This window comes from Mustelus asterias, chromosome 14, assembly GCF_964213995.1.
Source record: "Mustelus asterias chromosome 14, sMusAst1.hap1.1, whole genome shotgun sequence".
NCBI classification, from domain to species: domain Eukaryota; kingdom Metazoa; phylum Chordata; class Chondrichthyes; order Carcharhiniformes; family Triakidae; genus Mustelus; species Mustelus asterias.
This window is the reverse complement of record NC_135814.1, coordinates 57,919,232-57,934,562: the sequence shown is the minus strand read 5'-3', so window position 1 is coordinate 57,934,562 and position 15,331 is coordinate 57,919,232. Positions and strand designations below refer to the sequence as shown.

The window sequence follows — 15,331 nt, the reverse complement described above, 5'->3', positions numbered from 1 at the left end:
CCCTCTTGCATTGATCATTAGGTCGGAAGTTGCTGAGCGAAGATGTTTAATCCAAGTGGACTCATCATAACTTGTTAATAATGCAAAGGCCCGCTTCTTCCCTGAGAGAAGGGAGAACTGTCACGAAATACATTTTTCAAAAATAGCTTAGATTCAACTGAAGTTACTAACAGAAATAACAATAAAAGATAAATGTTAAAGTCTCTTATTTCAACTGCAGATAACCACTCGTATTTTAATAACAGAATCATAAAATTAGTGATTGAGCTAAAATGGTGTTAAATAATCAAGATTTATCTGAAAGTGGGAGACTATAGCCTTCTTGTTTATTTTATGTATCAGTGTGTAAAATTCACTGAGTCATACATTTTGGTTCATATTTGCATTGAACTGGGGATTGTTGCCTTCACGCACTTTCCAGATTAAAGTGGATGTCTTGACCGAACCCTGAAGTCCAATTCAAAGTTGTACTTAACAGAAAATTCGAGAGGTTTGAAAACGTTGCATCTGTTCTGATATATTTTATTCCACGGCCTTTGCACATTCCTACCATTGGACATTATATTTGTACATTGGCAGTAACTACAGCTGATAAACCGTTTCCAATAAAGAATGGATTAAATTATAAGCTTTTAAATCAATTCGCAATAGAACAGAATACAACATGACCAGTCTTTAATATACAATGGTAAGTATCACAGAGGTAGAGGAGCCAAGTAACATAATACTAAGGAAAGAATGCTAGATAGGCACAGTGTTACATAGCAGCAACCACAACCTTTCAACCTGAGGCATAATTGTGCAAATTCCACTCATTGAGGAGTTACATCGAACATGCTACGTTACATTCGTCAATGTCATCGCAGATAAATCAATAAAAAATACAGTACATGTAAACAATTCCTTTTATGCAAGTAACAGTCTCAGCAAGGCAGTTCAGAGCAAAAACCTGGTAAATTGGGGCAGTTTGTTGTTGTTGAGACTTTGTTTACAAAGCCTTACACACTGCCTGTGCAAACGTGTTAAGAAAAGAAATGCACTTCACACTACTTGAGGTGATACATTTTGTTTAGCCTTTGCACTTTAACTGTGTTTATGTTGCTACACATTGCAGGTCAAAGTGGAAACTTTGGCCAAACCCTTTGGAGTCCATTTCAATATGTTACAGAGTTTTAAACCATCTCAAACCAATATATTCAAACAATCGAGTCTGCATCTCCTGCCGGTAACTTGATAGAATAAAAGTGAACACTTTGGTCATGTGCTAAATGATTGCAATATTTTCTGCCAAAAAATGCGTTGAAAGTTAAGGCCTCAGGAGAGTCACTTCTGCTCAACAAAGTTTGGAGTTTCTGACGAGCTCTTTGTGCGTGGGGAAGGTAAAGGCGAGGTAGTGTCCGAGCTTTCTGCGGATGCTGAATCCTGACTACAGTTCACAGAAGCCACATTGGCCAGAAGACCTTCTCTCTCCCTCTTCTTCTGTTTCATTCTTCTGTTCTGGAACCAGATCTTCACCTGGGTTTCACTCAGTTGTAACGCGTTCGCTATTTCCACACGTCTGGCTCGCGTTAGGTATTTGTTAAAATGGAATTCCTTCTCCAGCTCCGTTAACTGTTTGGTGGTGAAATTTGTCCGCGCTGTGCTCGGAGGGCTGGGGACTCCATAGTCAGTCCTTTTATCTACAAAATGACATAGAATATAGTTAGGCAGAGTATTCCAGACACAGAGTTGTTAAGCTCATTTATTTCACTGTGCCACTTATATCCCCATCTCCCACCCCCGAAAGCGTTATTGAAAACTATTCAATTCTCAGTGTCATTGCTCCAGCACAATTAATGGCAATAATATGAGCCGGAATTGGGGGGTGGGGGGGGGGGGGGTGCAGAAGGCGAAACGATTGGAACAGCGCTGCACTTCACCCTTAAGGGTCACTTCATCTCAATAAATTGACACTGTCAATGAAAGGGTTAATACAGAATTACTGCTTTGAACGAATCTTACCGAAGGCCAATAAACTGCAGCAGTCTTTATACATACGTACAATATATATTGTGCACTTTCAGCTCCAGGTTTCCGAGATAATTGACTGACCTGTTTTGGGAGGATTTCGCTTCACTTTCATCCACTCGAAGGTATTGACTGAGCCGAGTTTCTGTGCTGTGGGGGACTCCGACCTGTGGTGACCACCCTGACACGTCGACAGGCTCTCATAATGCCCGGGGTAAAAGTTTGGGAACTCCTTGCCAAAGGTTTGATATTGTTCCGGCTCCCCAAAGAGATTGTTGTATTGGTGCTGGCGCGCAGTGAGCGGAAAAGACGCGCTTCCTGAGTAAACAGAGGTGGTGTATGGGATAAGTTCGCCAGTGTCATCCTGTTCCTGGTTAGCAGCGTAAGGAAAGTCATAACCGACATTGCTCTGAGGTAAGAAGTTAATATCTATGGATGCAGAGGAGTCATCGGGAAGTTCGAGGGTGGCAGGTACCGGCTGATGGAGGTGATGGTGACTGGGAGATGGATTACCTACCGATTCATTTGAAACACAGCGACCTTGTCCGGGGCACTGCTGCAGGGAGACTGCTGGAGAGTTACTGTGACAAAACTTTGGCGAAAAGGTCAGAATGTCTGCACTGGGAATGTATTCTAAGTAAGAGTTCATTCTTCCAATGATGGGCTGGAGCAGAATGGGCTGTTTAGCTCTCGCTGATAGCTGTCTATCCCTGATCACCATAGCAGATCCTTCACTTCCTTCGCAAAGGAAGTAAATATTCCTAATATAGAGCAAGGAAGTCACGTGGTTGTGCCCATCCAATCACTGCGGTCTCAGCCAGCGCTATTCCATGGCGTCCGGAGCTTTTCGCTCAGCCGCCGAGGGGAGTGGGCGCTGCAATGCTCTCACCATCTATTAACATCACATCATCAGCACAGTTAGTAGAGGCGTTCGCTAACCTTACTCACACTGCGGACCATCCTCCGAAAGCCCGTCCTAAGGTAAGATATCCCTTTTCGTGCTGCAGAATAAGGAGGTCTGAGTTGTGTGATGGTGGCGCTAACTGTAAAGGCTCACAGTCTGCTGTCAGGAGCCTTGGCGATTTTATGATGCAGTGATCATCGAATGAGGCTACAAGGTGACTTAAGTGTTTCCTGGCCTTGACGATCGTCACAGCATCAGCAAATCCAGAATGGAGAGAGCGCGCGAAAGGATAAAGCAAATGGTTATTTACCTGGTTTCTGAAGTTGAGTTCATGGCACTGCTCCTGGTCCCTCCCTCGGTGTAGAGTTTATAGAATACCGCAAGTAAACGTCTACTGTAATTACCTTCTCAGAGGTGCTAATTTCTCCGGAAGGTAATATTAACCGACAGAATAATCATGTCCATAAAGAGTTTCACAAAGTGAGATGTTTATGACAGTGTTAGAATTTTGAACTGTTTAGCAAACATGTAAAGTGCGACTGCTTGTCCCGGTGATTTTACAAATGTTAGCACTAAGACTACTGAATGGTGTTAAAACAAGTAGAACACGCGGATAATCCTCTTGCCAGAATAGAAAGCTTCCTCGCTCCTCAATCGGCACCCTGTCAATTATCATTAATAGCAAAGAACGTTGTAACATTCCGTAAATGTTTTTAAAGTGATCAAAGTTATTAAAATAACTATATAACTGAAAATACTGAAGTCAAAGGTAAGATATTCTATGTTAACGCCAGTGAGTTGTTTCTTTCACTCCCCAGTATTGGTCCTTGCTAATTCTGATTCGCCTTCTGCCCTGCTCGATCTGTGCTGTAGGAAATGTTTAAGCTACGTTAAAAAATGAATTAAAACACAGATCAAATGAAATGTTGGAAAAACAAGTTCCCAAACTGCACAGTCCCAAACTTCCCATCCGAACAATTGCAATCGTTTCGGTAAATCGATAAATCAGTTTAAATATTCTGATTTATTTGGTTAATGCGTTACTAAATATTATTTCATCTTGGTATACTTCCGTGATAGCAGCCGAGTTAGAGTCATTTACCTGTCAAAACACTCACTGGCGAAGCTCTAACTCAGTCAGTTGATCTGTGTGAGTAAAGCACATGAAGACTTGCTCTTTTTAATCGCCAGGGGCAGTGTGCAGTCTAATTCAAATGAGCAGCTTGTTAGGTGCCGTGTCATTACCTCGTGCATATGTTAAAACATAGCATTAGAGTAGTTTGAAATAAATTTATTCAATCATAGAAAGGATTGAAAATATATATTCGGTATGTAGCATTCGAAATCTAAAATCTATATCTACAGCACAGTATGCCTGTTCTTTCGATGTTTGATTATCTCTTTCGGCGTTTCTAATCGAAATCCTGCTGCTCCAGTTCGATTTTTAAGTGGGCATCAACCGAGCTTGTACTCTCTCTCTTGTGTTCCCTCGCAATTGAATCTTGAGTAATAATGTTTGTGTTGCTGCTCTCCTGCTTGAGTCAAAGGTACATCTTATCAAAGTCCTTCCCATTCATTTTGCGGTCAGCATGCTGAATCTGATCGTGAAAAGCCGTGTTATGTATAATTCAGAGGGAAGTGAGTTTGAGGGCTTTGAAAGCATACACTGGGTTTGCAAATGGCTAAAATTTCTGCATAGCTAATTCAACACTGCATCCCGCCTTCTCATTTGCATTGCCCTTGTCTTTGGGTGTTTTGCTAACATATATCTTTGCAGTGTTACTTTGAAGGATATATGCAGCATTATAAGTGTAAATCTCTTTTTTCCTAATAAGGTGTTAACAGCAGTATGTGATTAATATATTGGGCATTATTCAACTTAAATATTTTAAAAATCACAATATTTAGGCCTTTTCGTTGTGTTTCTCAAAAGCAGATATTGTTTTTTTTTTAAAGAGCAGAACTTTGTTTCTAACTATTTAGCGTTTACTTTTCTCCTTTGAAATCGGATGCTGATCATTGGTGGGCGTTTAATTGAGCGCCTGGCTGGAACAGTCATCCACAGCAAGTTCACTTATGTTGCTATCGCACTCAAAATATAGGTCTGTACAGTGAGCAAAACAAATGGCCTAAAGAATGTGCTCAGAGTTGAGATGGTCATTTCCAAACATGTGCATGCATGAACAAACGTGCTGCAATTCCTAATCGGAAAGATCAAATATTTTTCCAATTACCACTGTTGTTTGCTGACGTGGAATTTATAAATATAAAATCAACTCATTCCGAGTTCCAAAGTTTCTTCTGAGGTTCACGTGTTCCACGCCAAAATAATAAAGGAAGTTAATTGGAACGTTGCTTTCTTTTGACAGCGACAGCTAACACTTCTTTGCAATCTTGACTAATTACTTAAATGAACAGGCATAGGCAGTCATGTGAAGGCGTGTTTAATTTTCATCGCACTTTAGTATAGTTTTGTAAAGAGTGAACGGTGACAGTCCCACATATTTACTTACTTCTCTAAACACTTAACTATTCTTTATAAAAAGCAATTCGACCAATCTCTTTCTGGAATTCCTCCTGCACCTAGTTGCCACCAATTCTGCAACTAGATCAGCTGATTTAGACAGCTTGGGGGACAATAACTGAAGAATGCATTGTCAATTAGAGACAGGCCTGCAGAAGGTGCAGATTCACTGCAGTAGCGTGTGAAAATATTCCCAAATCTGTGTGAGCTTCTGGATTTGAAAGGGACGGCACTTTCCTCAAATTCACAATCAAAACTTATCTGTTTACTTGGTGTTAGACCGCCACGAGTCTAGAGCAAAAGGGATAGAGGCATTCTGGCAATAGCGGACTAATGATTCGGGGCTAGTAAACATCAAGATTATCCTGTTACTTGGAATTTCTTTTTGCAATAACCAATTTTATACGCTTCCCTGATTAAACCCTCAATTTTCGCGAGGTTAGTTTTTATCTTAAGCCTGTAGCATATAAGAATGTATGTGTGGATGTGGGGGAGGGGGTTGTGGTGGTGATGATGTTGATGGTGGTGCACTTCGATCTCTAGAGATAAAAGGGGCAGTCTCGAAATTAAATAGCCAGGCAAGTGGCAAGGTTGCTTTGCATTTTGCAACTTGTCAGGAATCCCAGGATTGTCGTTGAACTAACTTCTCTATCGCTTGATTTTTGTGGGAAGTGCGGTTAACCATTCTAAATTTGCAAATAAGGCTGCACCTTAAGGCATCAAGTGTGGGTTATATTCCAAAAATGACAGCCATTGCACTAGACCTACCGTGCTAGCAACTATATTAGCTCTCCATTAACTGTTCTGTGAATTGACAAGAGGAAATATGGGGTTGTAAATAAAATATAATGTACGGGTTTTTATACATCAGGGATTCCTATGAAAACACATCTATTAGTGACATGTTTTAGAAGGTTAACGTAAGTGACCCAATACCACAAATGCAGTCATACATGACAATAATTTAAGCACACATAGCATACTCAGCTGAGCCAAGATTTCTGGTGCCCTTGAAACGTTTTACCCTCTTTAACGAGCAGTAACGAGGGATCGCAGTTAGACGCCAGATTTCTCGAAGGTTAGTCATACAGGAGGTTTCGTCTGTGGTGTGATTAGACTGGTGTGTGATTCGCTTTTGCATTTGTCCGCTTTGGCAGCGGTTGCTGGAGGGATCCCAGCTGGCCTGGGCTTGCTTTAAAGAAGGAGGAACTGCTGTCGAGGGAAAAGTGCAGATTTCATGATTGATGAACTCTTAACAATACCCCACTGACAGCTATGCATCCAGACAGAGCTGCAAGTCTTTCAGCAGAACTCCTTATGTGTTAGTGCGTTGTTTCAAATTCCAAATTAGCCTTCCTTTTCATTTACAATTGCACGTTTAGAGCCATTATTTTTGCAGAACAAACGGAAATATTAGCTGTAAATACAGCAGACAGTTGCCCAACATAAAAATGAAATATAATGACTGATTTTGCCGTCACGTGATCCTTTGCTCACGGGTTCGTGGAGAGCTGCTGTTTATTACTGGAAACATGAAAAAAAACAAAACTCGCCCTATTTTAGGGCGGGATGCTTCATTTTTTTTGGAAAACGTACAGTGCGTTGTACTGTTGGTGGAAGCATAAACTTCATAATTTATGCAGGGTTAAAGTGTCACTTGTTACTGCGATTGAGTTTTGCTGGCATGACCTCGCTATAGTGGAACCATAACACAACACATGCATGAAGAAAAAACTAAATGAGCGTATAACTAATTTGACCGGCCTTAGTATGCAGAGGGAACGCTGTATGAAGTCCAACTACTATAGATATGTCTACAGAAAAGTTTTCATCCCATGCGAAAGTGAAATTCGGAATTACGTGCAGAGGTTTAGCAATTTGACCTGTACTCATGGTTCTAAAGATACATAATGAACGAATACACGGAATTAACTGCATTTACGACCTTCTTATAAATATCAGAATCTAATCACCACATTCCCTTTGGAACTTTAATATACTGACAGTTGATCCTACAATTTGAAAACGACCTACCAAGGACTCCTCAAGCCATTGATCATTAAACGCATGGTCGTGTCTCACTTGAATAAAGCAGACATTTTTGTTCAGAATGTGCACACAAGGCTATTTTTTTTCTGGAAATTAAATACACGAAAGTAAGAATGTCAAAAAATTAAATATTTATTGGACATTACAAATGTGGACCGTGGGCGTTTCGAAGCACATCCTCCTTGCTAACAAACATTGCGTGGGTTTGTTCAGGATTCAGAAGCTACTTATTTTTCTAAGTAGTGCGCTATTCTTTGCCCTACTGACGCTGCAGGGAGACTTTTGGAAAGCACGTGTGTTCCCCCTTCTCAAACAGAAAGATAAATTGCACCTTGCCTTCGAAGTAACTGGTGAATTTCTAGCTTAGATTGTGATGCATGTTGTTTCTCCTCAATAGCATGCTCAATAGATTTAATCGCTGAAGTTGATAAATACTACGAGTGTGTGTTTTAAAAAATACAGGAACTTTTAGATCAAATTTCTGGCAATTGTTCAACAGGATAGATCTTATTCAGCAGTTACTTATTACATGGGACTATATCCGCTTGCTACATTAATTCTTGACTCATTCAGATTGTTTTGGGTGAAGAAATGCATGTCATTTTAAAATATCAACATGACTCCCACCAGCATCAATGCTGTACATGTTTTAAATATATTTAGGCAAGTTTGATGTGTGTTATTTGACGGAGAATTTTACACAGACATCCTACCTAAAGGTAATGGAATAGTGTTGGGTTTTAACCATATTCGTTTTTAAAGCCACAAATGGTGATAAACTATTGTGAACCTCTGAGCGAAATGCAAAAGGAAATAAAATCCTAAACAACGTGTTTCAATCGGCTATCATTTCTTTATCTTCTACAATTTCTGATTTGGTTATGATATTGCATCTTTCGTCAGCGTCCTGGTTGGAATGCTAGAAGTTCAGTGCCTTGTCGAGATCTTGTTTATTCCGCCTCTCCTAAATAGGATATCAATGCATTGATTTATTCAGCTCCCACATTTGGTCCCGTCGAACAAAATGGCGTCTTTCATAGGTTGAAACCCCAACCGGACTATGGCAGTCATCGGTTAGCATCGGTTTGTTTTGTAATTCTGTAGTAACTGAGTTTGTGAATAATTATCAATTGCCTTTTTCCTCTGTGAATGATCAGCCCAGTTGGCTTCCCTTTCGGTTTTCATAGCAGCTCAATAAATATTTGAAGTGACCTTAGTATGTAAATTTGAATTGGGGTCCATGCTGTGGCTTGAGGAATCTAACTCCATAGAACTATATTTTCTTAAAGCATTAAACACTTTAAGGGAAAAACCACGGAAAATTGTCCATAACCTATTAGCAATGTATTTTCCATAACAATCAATATTTCGCCTATAAATAACTACATTTTAAACATAGGCAATTGGTTTTATTCAGTCACAGCACTGTTATTACTTACCTCGTTTGGTTGCTGGTAACATTTTTGTCTTATTTTCTAGGATTATCGCTGATTGGAACTTTGGACTAAGGCAGTTCGACTATTAAACTGAGAGAAATCAGCAGTGTCGGGATAGACATGTTCACCTCCAATATATTCTATTCACCTTCTCTTGCATATTTTCATGTTAATACTTTTTTTTACTCAAAGCTATTATATAAATTGTTTTTTAAAGATATGTATTTAGTTTTTGAAAATCTGCAGATATTTGAAATTTATTTAAAATAAAATACTGAAAATACTTTTATTTCTTGCGCTACATTAAATTTGTTCAGAATTTGTTTCCTTTGATTCGTGGCATAATGCAGACATGAGCAGGAGATCCATAACGTCTGGGATCAAGAAGCATGTGCTAAATGGCACGACCTTCCAGCCTGTTAATGCGGGTATTAGAAATATTAAGGAGATCAAGAATTCGGTGTGTGTGCGTGAACTGGAAGTCGGTCTAAAACTGCAACTGCTGAAAATCGGTGGAGCTAAAATTGTCACTTAGAAAGTCAAACACGTTGGATGGAATAACTAATGTGTCCTCGTTTTCCAACAAAGAAAATTGAGGTAATTCTTCTATCAGATCTAGATGTGGTTCGATTGTAATTTTGTCTAAATCCTCCAAAGATGGGATGCTGAAACTCTCTGGACTGCCAGGACTTGTTCCAGCCGAGCAGTTTTTCAGCATAGGCATCAGGGAGTCAGTTTCATCTGAGTTCTGGGGAAAATAGTGGCTGCGGGTCCCCTCAGTGCAGATCAGAGAAGTGCCAATAACACTGAACAGGTCGCTGCTGATATCACTCAACACATCTTGATGAGCGGAATCGCTCATCTCTCGCTCAGCAATCTTTTCGCTCTCTAACGAACCCAAAGTTTTATTTACAGGTGTCTCGGCAAAACTTCTTGTGGAAAATGCACTCTGATTAGCACTGTTAGCAAATTGGCGCTTTGAATCAGCGTTTTGGCTTTGTTTGAATCGAGTTTGTCTTTTGTGCTTCATGCGCCTGTTCTGAAACCAGACTTTGACTTGCCTTTCTGTTAAATCGAGCAGAGCCGCGATTTCTACCCTCCGAGGTCTGCAGAGGTAACGATTGTAATGAAACTCCTTTTCCAGCTCCAGCAGCTGAGTATTTGTGTAAGTGGTTCGTAGTCTCCTGGAGCTGTCAAAAGGACTCCCGTTGTCCGGTTCATTAAGCTCTTCATTCTCTGTTGTAAAGAGGGAAAAGTTTGGATAAGTTATCACAAATCTTTCCAAATATAATCCAGCAACATAAAATGGCCGCCTCCGAGACACAAAAGGTTTCCAGCAGAAAATGGCCCAGCAGAGCAACAGAAAGATAATCCAGCTGCCTGCAATTGTGTTCTGTGCAGGTTACTCATACCTACAGAATACGAGGACTGCCATAGACCTTAGTAGCCACTATTTACATTTTGGATATTGTTGGGATGTGAGCATTTTGCAGGTCTGACATCTTTCAGTCTATGAAACATGTATTGCTTCAAAATTGAATCCCTTTAAAAAAAAATACTCTCTGTACACCGTATATGACACACAAAAAAAACTAATAGTAAAGGAAAATATTATTGACCTGACCTTCGTTAGAAGAACACGATGAGAATGATCCCGTCGCTGGCACAATTTTTTTCTTGTGGCTTTTCTTTTCTCTCATCCACGGATATTCCAGAGGTTTGTCCCCTAACGTGGCCCGACCAATGCCTTTTGAAGTGTGGGTTTTCCCATTTTGGTTTGTGTTACCATGGTCCAAGCTGCTGAAGCTCTGCTCAAAAGGAGGAGGAATCAGTGTCGAATGTGAAAGCGTCGAGTTCTTGATTGATGAACTTTGAAATGTCTCGCCAACAGGAGGAAAGGATGTCAGGCACTCGGCAAGCGATGGCTCACTATTGATAAAACCAACCTCTCTCTCAAACTCGTTGTTCATTTCTGCCCGGGCAGAATCGGTTAGAAAATTGCCTATTTGATAGTTACCTTGAAAATATATATTTATAAAATGTACTGATTACAAACGCTAAGGGACTGTGCTATTATTAAACTATGTCTATTGAATACACAGACACGACGTTGAGATGAGGCTGATTTTATCGTCACATGATCGCCTTAACCAATGACAAGAGTGGAAAATAAGACTGGCTTTCTGAATGATTCTGAAATAAAATATATAAAGGTGTAGGTAGCGTTTTCCTGTCTTCTCCAGGCCATGTTATTATGTAAGGCAGTGCAGTCATTCCTAGAAAGTAGAAAGTGTACAGTAAGTACTATTACAAAACATCCTGCATATCATAGTGGGTGGTTGTATTGCTGAGAAGAAAAGAACACTCAAGTCTAGATTTCTGCCTACAAATGTGTAGCGTGGAGTAATAAGGGACAAATCAATTAATCTTCGGAACTGTGACAATCATCGCAAGGCTCTTCAGTGTAGAAGAATGAACACAAGCTGTGGCTAAAGCAGCACCCTGGACAGTAGGAGCTGGCGGTGAGGCCCAATGCCAAATAGGACAGGATGATTTGCAGACACTCACTGCATTTTACCATGAATATAAACAGATACTGTAAACACTTTCAACCCTTCCCCCTCCTAGGGCTACCAGAAATAGCTTGAAATGTACAATTTATTCGATACCTTTACACTCTGAACAAGTATAATCTAACTTTCTCCATCTGGATCAGCACGCCCTGTTTACAAATGATTCTTTGTTCATATGTTGTTTGTTGATCTCATAAGCACCCACAAGCCAATTACTTAAATATTTCTGAAGTAATGTCTCGCGGATTCTCCTTGATTGCAGGTGTTGTGACTTATGAACTTTATACACTACATAGCAGCGTTTGTGAGCTTTTTGACATTTAAAACTCGAAGGCAGCGCTCTCTATAATCTGTTATTGCCAAATTAGCAATCACAATATTTGTCAATATTTCTTCTGCTCACATATATACAGAAATGTTTGAGAATAAAAAAAAGGTCAAAACGCGTCGTTGCATTACTTTTTTAAAAATCTCCTCAGCTGGTGTTTGGTTTCTATCAAATTGTTGTGTGAGTGGGTGCTTTTTCTCCTCCTGTCTGCATGGAAAGACAATATTTTGCATTCTTTGACGTGTGGGTGGTGTACTAACAAAACAAGGCTGAGGATGTCTTTACGGCGTTGGCGTTAGTAATAGGCACGTTTAAAATGACACGCTGACGAGCTGTGTGTAGTGCATAAGAACCATACTGAATTCATATTTAACACGTCCTTGTCCTCAGAGATTTTAAGATAAAGTAAAGCAAAGGAGTTTGCTCTGGAGGAGAACATTTTAAGTGCTGCACAACTTCTAAAATCATCCACATAAGGTTTGTTAGATTGTTGTCTTCGTCACACTGTTGATGTTTTCAGATGTTCACATCCCATTTTCTTTTTTTCATTTAAAATAAAGACATTATTTTTCGACGGATGGGTGATATCTTTGTTGCCAGAAGGCTTTGATCGTTCCTGCTTTATTTGTCGAACAAAATGGCGCCGCATGTGTCGGTGCTGCGGGCGGCTGCTGTGGAGAGGCAGCAGCTAGTGTCTGGGATCAGCTTCCATTCTCCCAGGCACCTAATATTGGGGCGTCCCGAACACCGTTTGCTGCATAATAACATTATCGCCTTCCTAAGATAACGGTAATAGATTGAGGCTCTTTTGAATATATTCCTATATTTCTCTGATAACATCTGTGGAAATCTTTACTAAATCCCTTTATTTGGATTGATTTGCTCTCTGTAAATTTTGAAAAATCAAGCGGTTAACTTTTTCCTGAAATATGCATTAATAAAATTGTGACATAGGCCAGGGCTGCAAACCGTTTAGGAAAATCAAAGCAAGTAGTAACTGCCAAGTTTAGTTAAAGTAACGAAAACGTATATGTTTGAATTTTATTTTTGTCTTGCTTTATTTATCTTATGCTATTTGGCCACATTCCTTCTCGACCTAACCCCCACCCCCTCTTTCCCTTTGTTTCCTTCGTGTTATTTTGTGTGCCTGCCGGACACTTTAACATTTCATGTGTTATTGCTGAGCAAAATACAAAATCGTGGCAATGATTTTTCATATTAATTTAGAATTCCATTGAAACATGCAACATATCGTTTTGCAAATGCCCAGTTTAACCCGAAAGCAGCTCGGCTGAACATCTCCACTGTATGGCTGCAGTCAGCTTGTCTTGCATTAATGAGAAGTGAGGAGACAAGATGGCGAAGCATACAACCGATATGGTGCGTATGTATTTATAAATAATGGCTACAGGTTTGTTCAAAGAACACATTTTTATTCTAAATATCTGTTGGAATAATACCAGACAATTGAAATAAAGTATTCTTATAGAAATGTGTCGTCTATTGTGTAGTGTCACATTTTCTCCGATTTACTACAGTCATAACTTACAATTTGCTTTCAGAAATAACCCTTACATAATCTACAAACACCAGCCACTGATACAACTGCTCAAAAACTATCCTCTCATCTAGTTTAAACCCAGGTTTACTAAAGAGGAAAAATATGATTGTAACAGACATGGTTCAAACAGGTTAAAGTCAGATTGTAGAAGATCTATAAATCTCACATAAATACATTAAGACGAGGATAAATAAGTGATAGAAAAATCTTTTTTCTTTTCGACTTAAAATAATAAATACATATCATTGATGTTCAATTCAGTTCGTTCATTACTGAAAAGTACAGAGCTGAAGTTCTGGGCAGTAAGACCAGTTACGGACAGAATCCCATCAAAGTGGAGTGCGTAGAATCTCTAGTCTCTCAATTCCACATTAAGAAGGGTTTGCTGAAGACTGGCTCCATGTGTCTTACCTTGCAAAGCACCTATCTCAAGCAATTGTTCCTCTATTTGCATTCTGCATTACGCTAGGATCTTACGGAAAGGGCTGACTTGTAGACCCTTAAATGAACACAGAAAAGCAATGCAACAGGTAGAAAATGAATGGTGGACAAATACTGCGGCAGTCTCATAGCAGGAGAATATTTGATACAAATGAGGTAATAAAAAAGCGAAGTGATATCGCTTGGCAAACCGTGCTAGTCCGTTACAGATGTGTTAGTTTGGGCGCTTCTTGGATTCTTCCCTGAGATGTGTGATGAGGAGTCAGGTCTGTATATGTAGGATGAGGATCACAAGGTCCATGATGGTGATTGCCTGGTATTTGAGCAGCGCAGCTATAGTCCACAGTGGCTGATGAAGGATGAGGAAGATGGCTAAGGTTAAACATCGGACCAGAAGCTGGCATTGAATCAACAAAGTTCCCTCCAACATACACAGGGCTGCCCTGCAAATTGTGATTGGCAAAACTACCATTGCCCTGCATAGTGTGATGGTCGTACTCTGTGCCCGGGTACCTTTTCTGCTGGGGTAGACAGCTGTTATGTGGTGCAGTGTAAGCAGCTAAGCCGTACATACTTTGCTGGGATTTTGTGTAAGATGTTGGTGAAGGAGCCTCGTAACTCAGACTGTTGACAGTGGGGAGCTGGCTTGAGAATCCAATGTTACTTGGCGCGGTCAAAAGCGGACTTCTGTCTGGAGACTGTCCAACAGGGGAGTGCATGATCCCTTTGGACTTTTGATCCTTTTTATATTTCATTCTTCTGTTCTGGAACCAGATCTTTATCTGGCGTTCGGTTAGGTTTAATAAATTGGCCATTTCAACTCGCCGAGGACGGCACAGATAACGATTAAAGTGAAATTCCTTTTCCAGTTCGACCAGCTGTGCGCTGGTGTAGGCTGTACGGACTCTCTTGGAGGATGGACCGGGTGGGCTTTTATCCTCACAATTGTCACCTGCAAAATGAAAACATTATATTGGTTCCATACATAAATGTGTAACCCAGCATGCCCAGCTTAGAAACCCCGGCGCGTCATAACCCACACACTGATCTAGGAAAATCACAACAAACCGAGTCTTTAACCATTTCATCCACCGCTCCCCAAACCCCAACCTAATGCAATGGCCAAACTTAACCATCTGAAGTGAATTTTTTGATCCATACAAAGGTGGGTTAATAGTTGCTTTAAAATTAAAGTAAACCTTTGGGGGACTAGCAGGGTGAATACTTGGGGTTACGGGGGTAGGGCCTGGGTGGGATTGTTGTAGGTGCAGGCTCGATGGGCCGAATGGCCTCATTTTGCTCTGTATGGATTCTATGATTTGACGTCTTATGTAAGTTATTCAGTTGGCTGTTAAGTACTTTGGGCCGTCTTGGGGACGTGAAAGACGCTAGGTAAATGCAAGTGGTTTTTCTTTCCTTTGGCATAGCGGTAAATAATGTTTGCCGAATCACGAGGTTATCTATTCATCGACTCCTTCGGAGTTTCCCGCAAAAGTTTCAGTAACGTC

General features: G+C 40.3%; 3 protein-coding genes across 5 annotated transcripts in view; all 3 read right to left on the bottom strand.

The window, feature by feature from the left end:
* Positions 1-658: 658 nt before the first annotated feature.
* LOC144503709 (homeobox protein Hox-D1-like) lies at positions 659-2,728 on the bottom strand. Its single transcript, XM_078228467.1, has 2 exons — positions 2,092-2,728; positions 659-1,679 (listed from the first exon to the last, which is right to left on the bottom strand). Exons 1-2 carry the CDS (start codon positions 2,726-2,728, stop codon positions 1,324-1,326), a joined length of 993 nt encoding a protein of 330 aa, XP_078084593.1. The 3' UTR covers positions 659-1,323.
* A 6,679-nt stretch (positions 2,729-9,407) lies between these two features.
* LOC144503708 (homeobox protein Hox-A2-like) lies at positions 9,408-10,890 on the bottom strand. The gene is made up of 2 exons (XM_078228465.1): positions 10,545-10,890; positions 9,408-10,156 (listed from the first exon to the last, which is right to left on the bottom strand). Exons 1-2 carry the CDS (start codon positions 10,888-10,890, stop codon positions 9,408-9,410), a joined length of 1,095 nt encoding a protein of 364 aa, XP_078084591.1.
* A 2,354-nt stretch (positions 10,891-13,244) lies between these two features.
* The window catches only part of LOC144503704 (homeobox protein Hox-D5), a 38,042-nt gene continuing 35,955 nt past the window's right edge, over positions 13,245-15,331 (bottom strand). For all 3 annotated transcript variants that reach the window (XM_078228457.1, XM_078228458.1, XM_078228456.1), the window contains exon 5: positions 13,245-14,775. In XM_078228457.1, the coding sequence (XP_078084583.1) occupies positions 14,027-14,775 (749 nt within the window). In that variant the 3' untranslated portion in view covers positions 13,245-14,026. The remainder of the gene's footprint in view (positions 14,776-15,331) is intronic.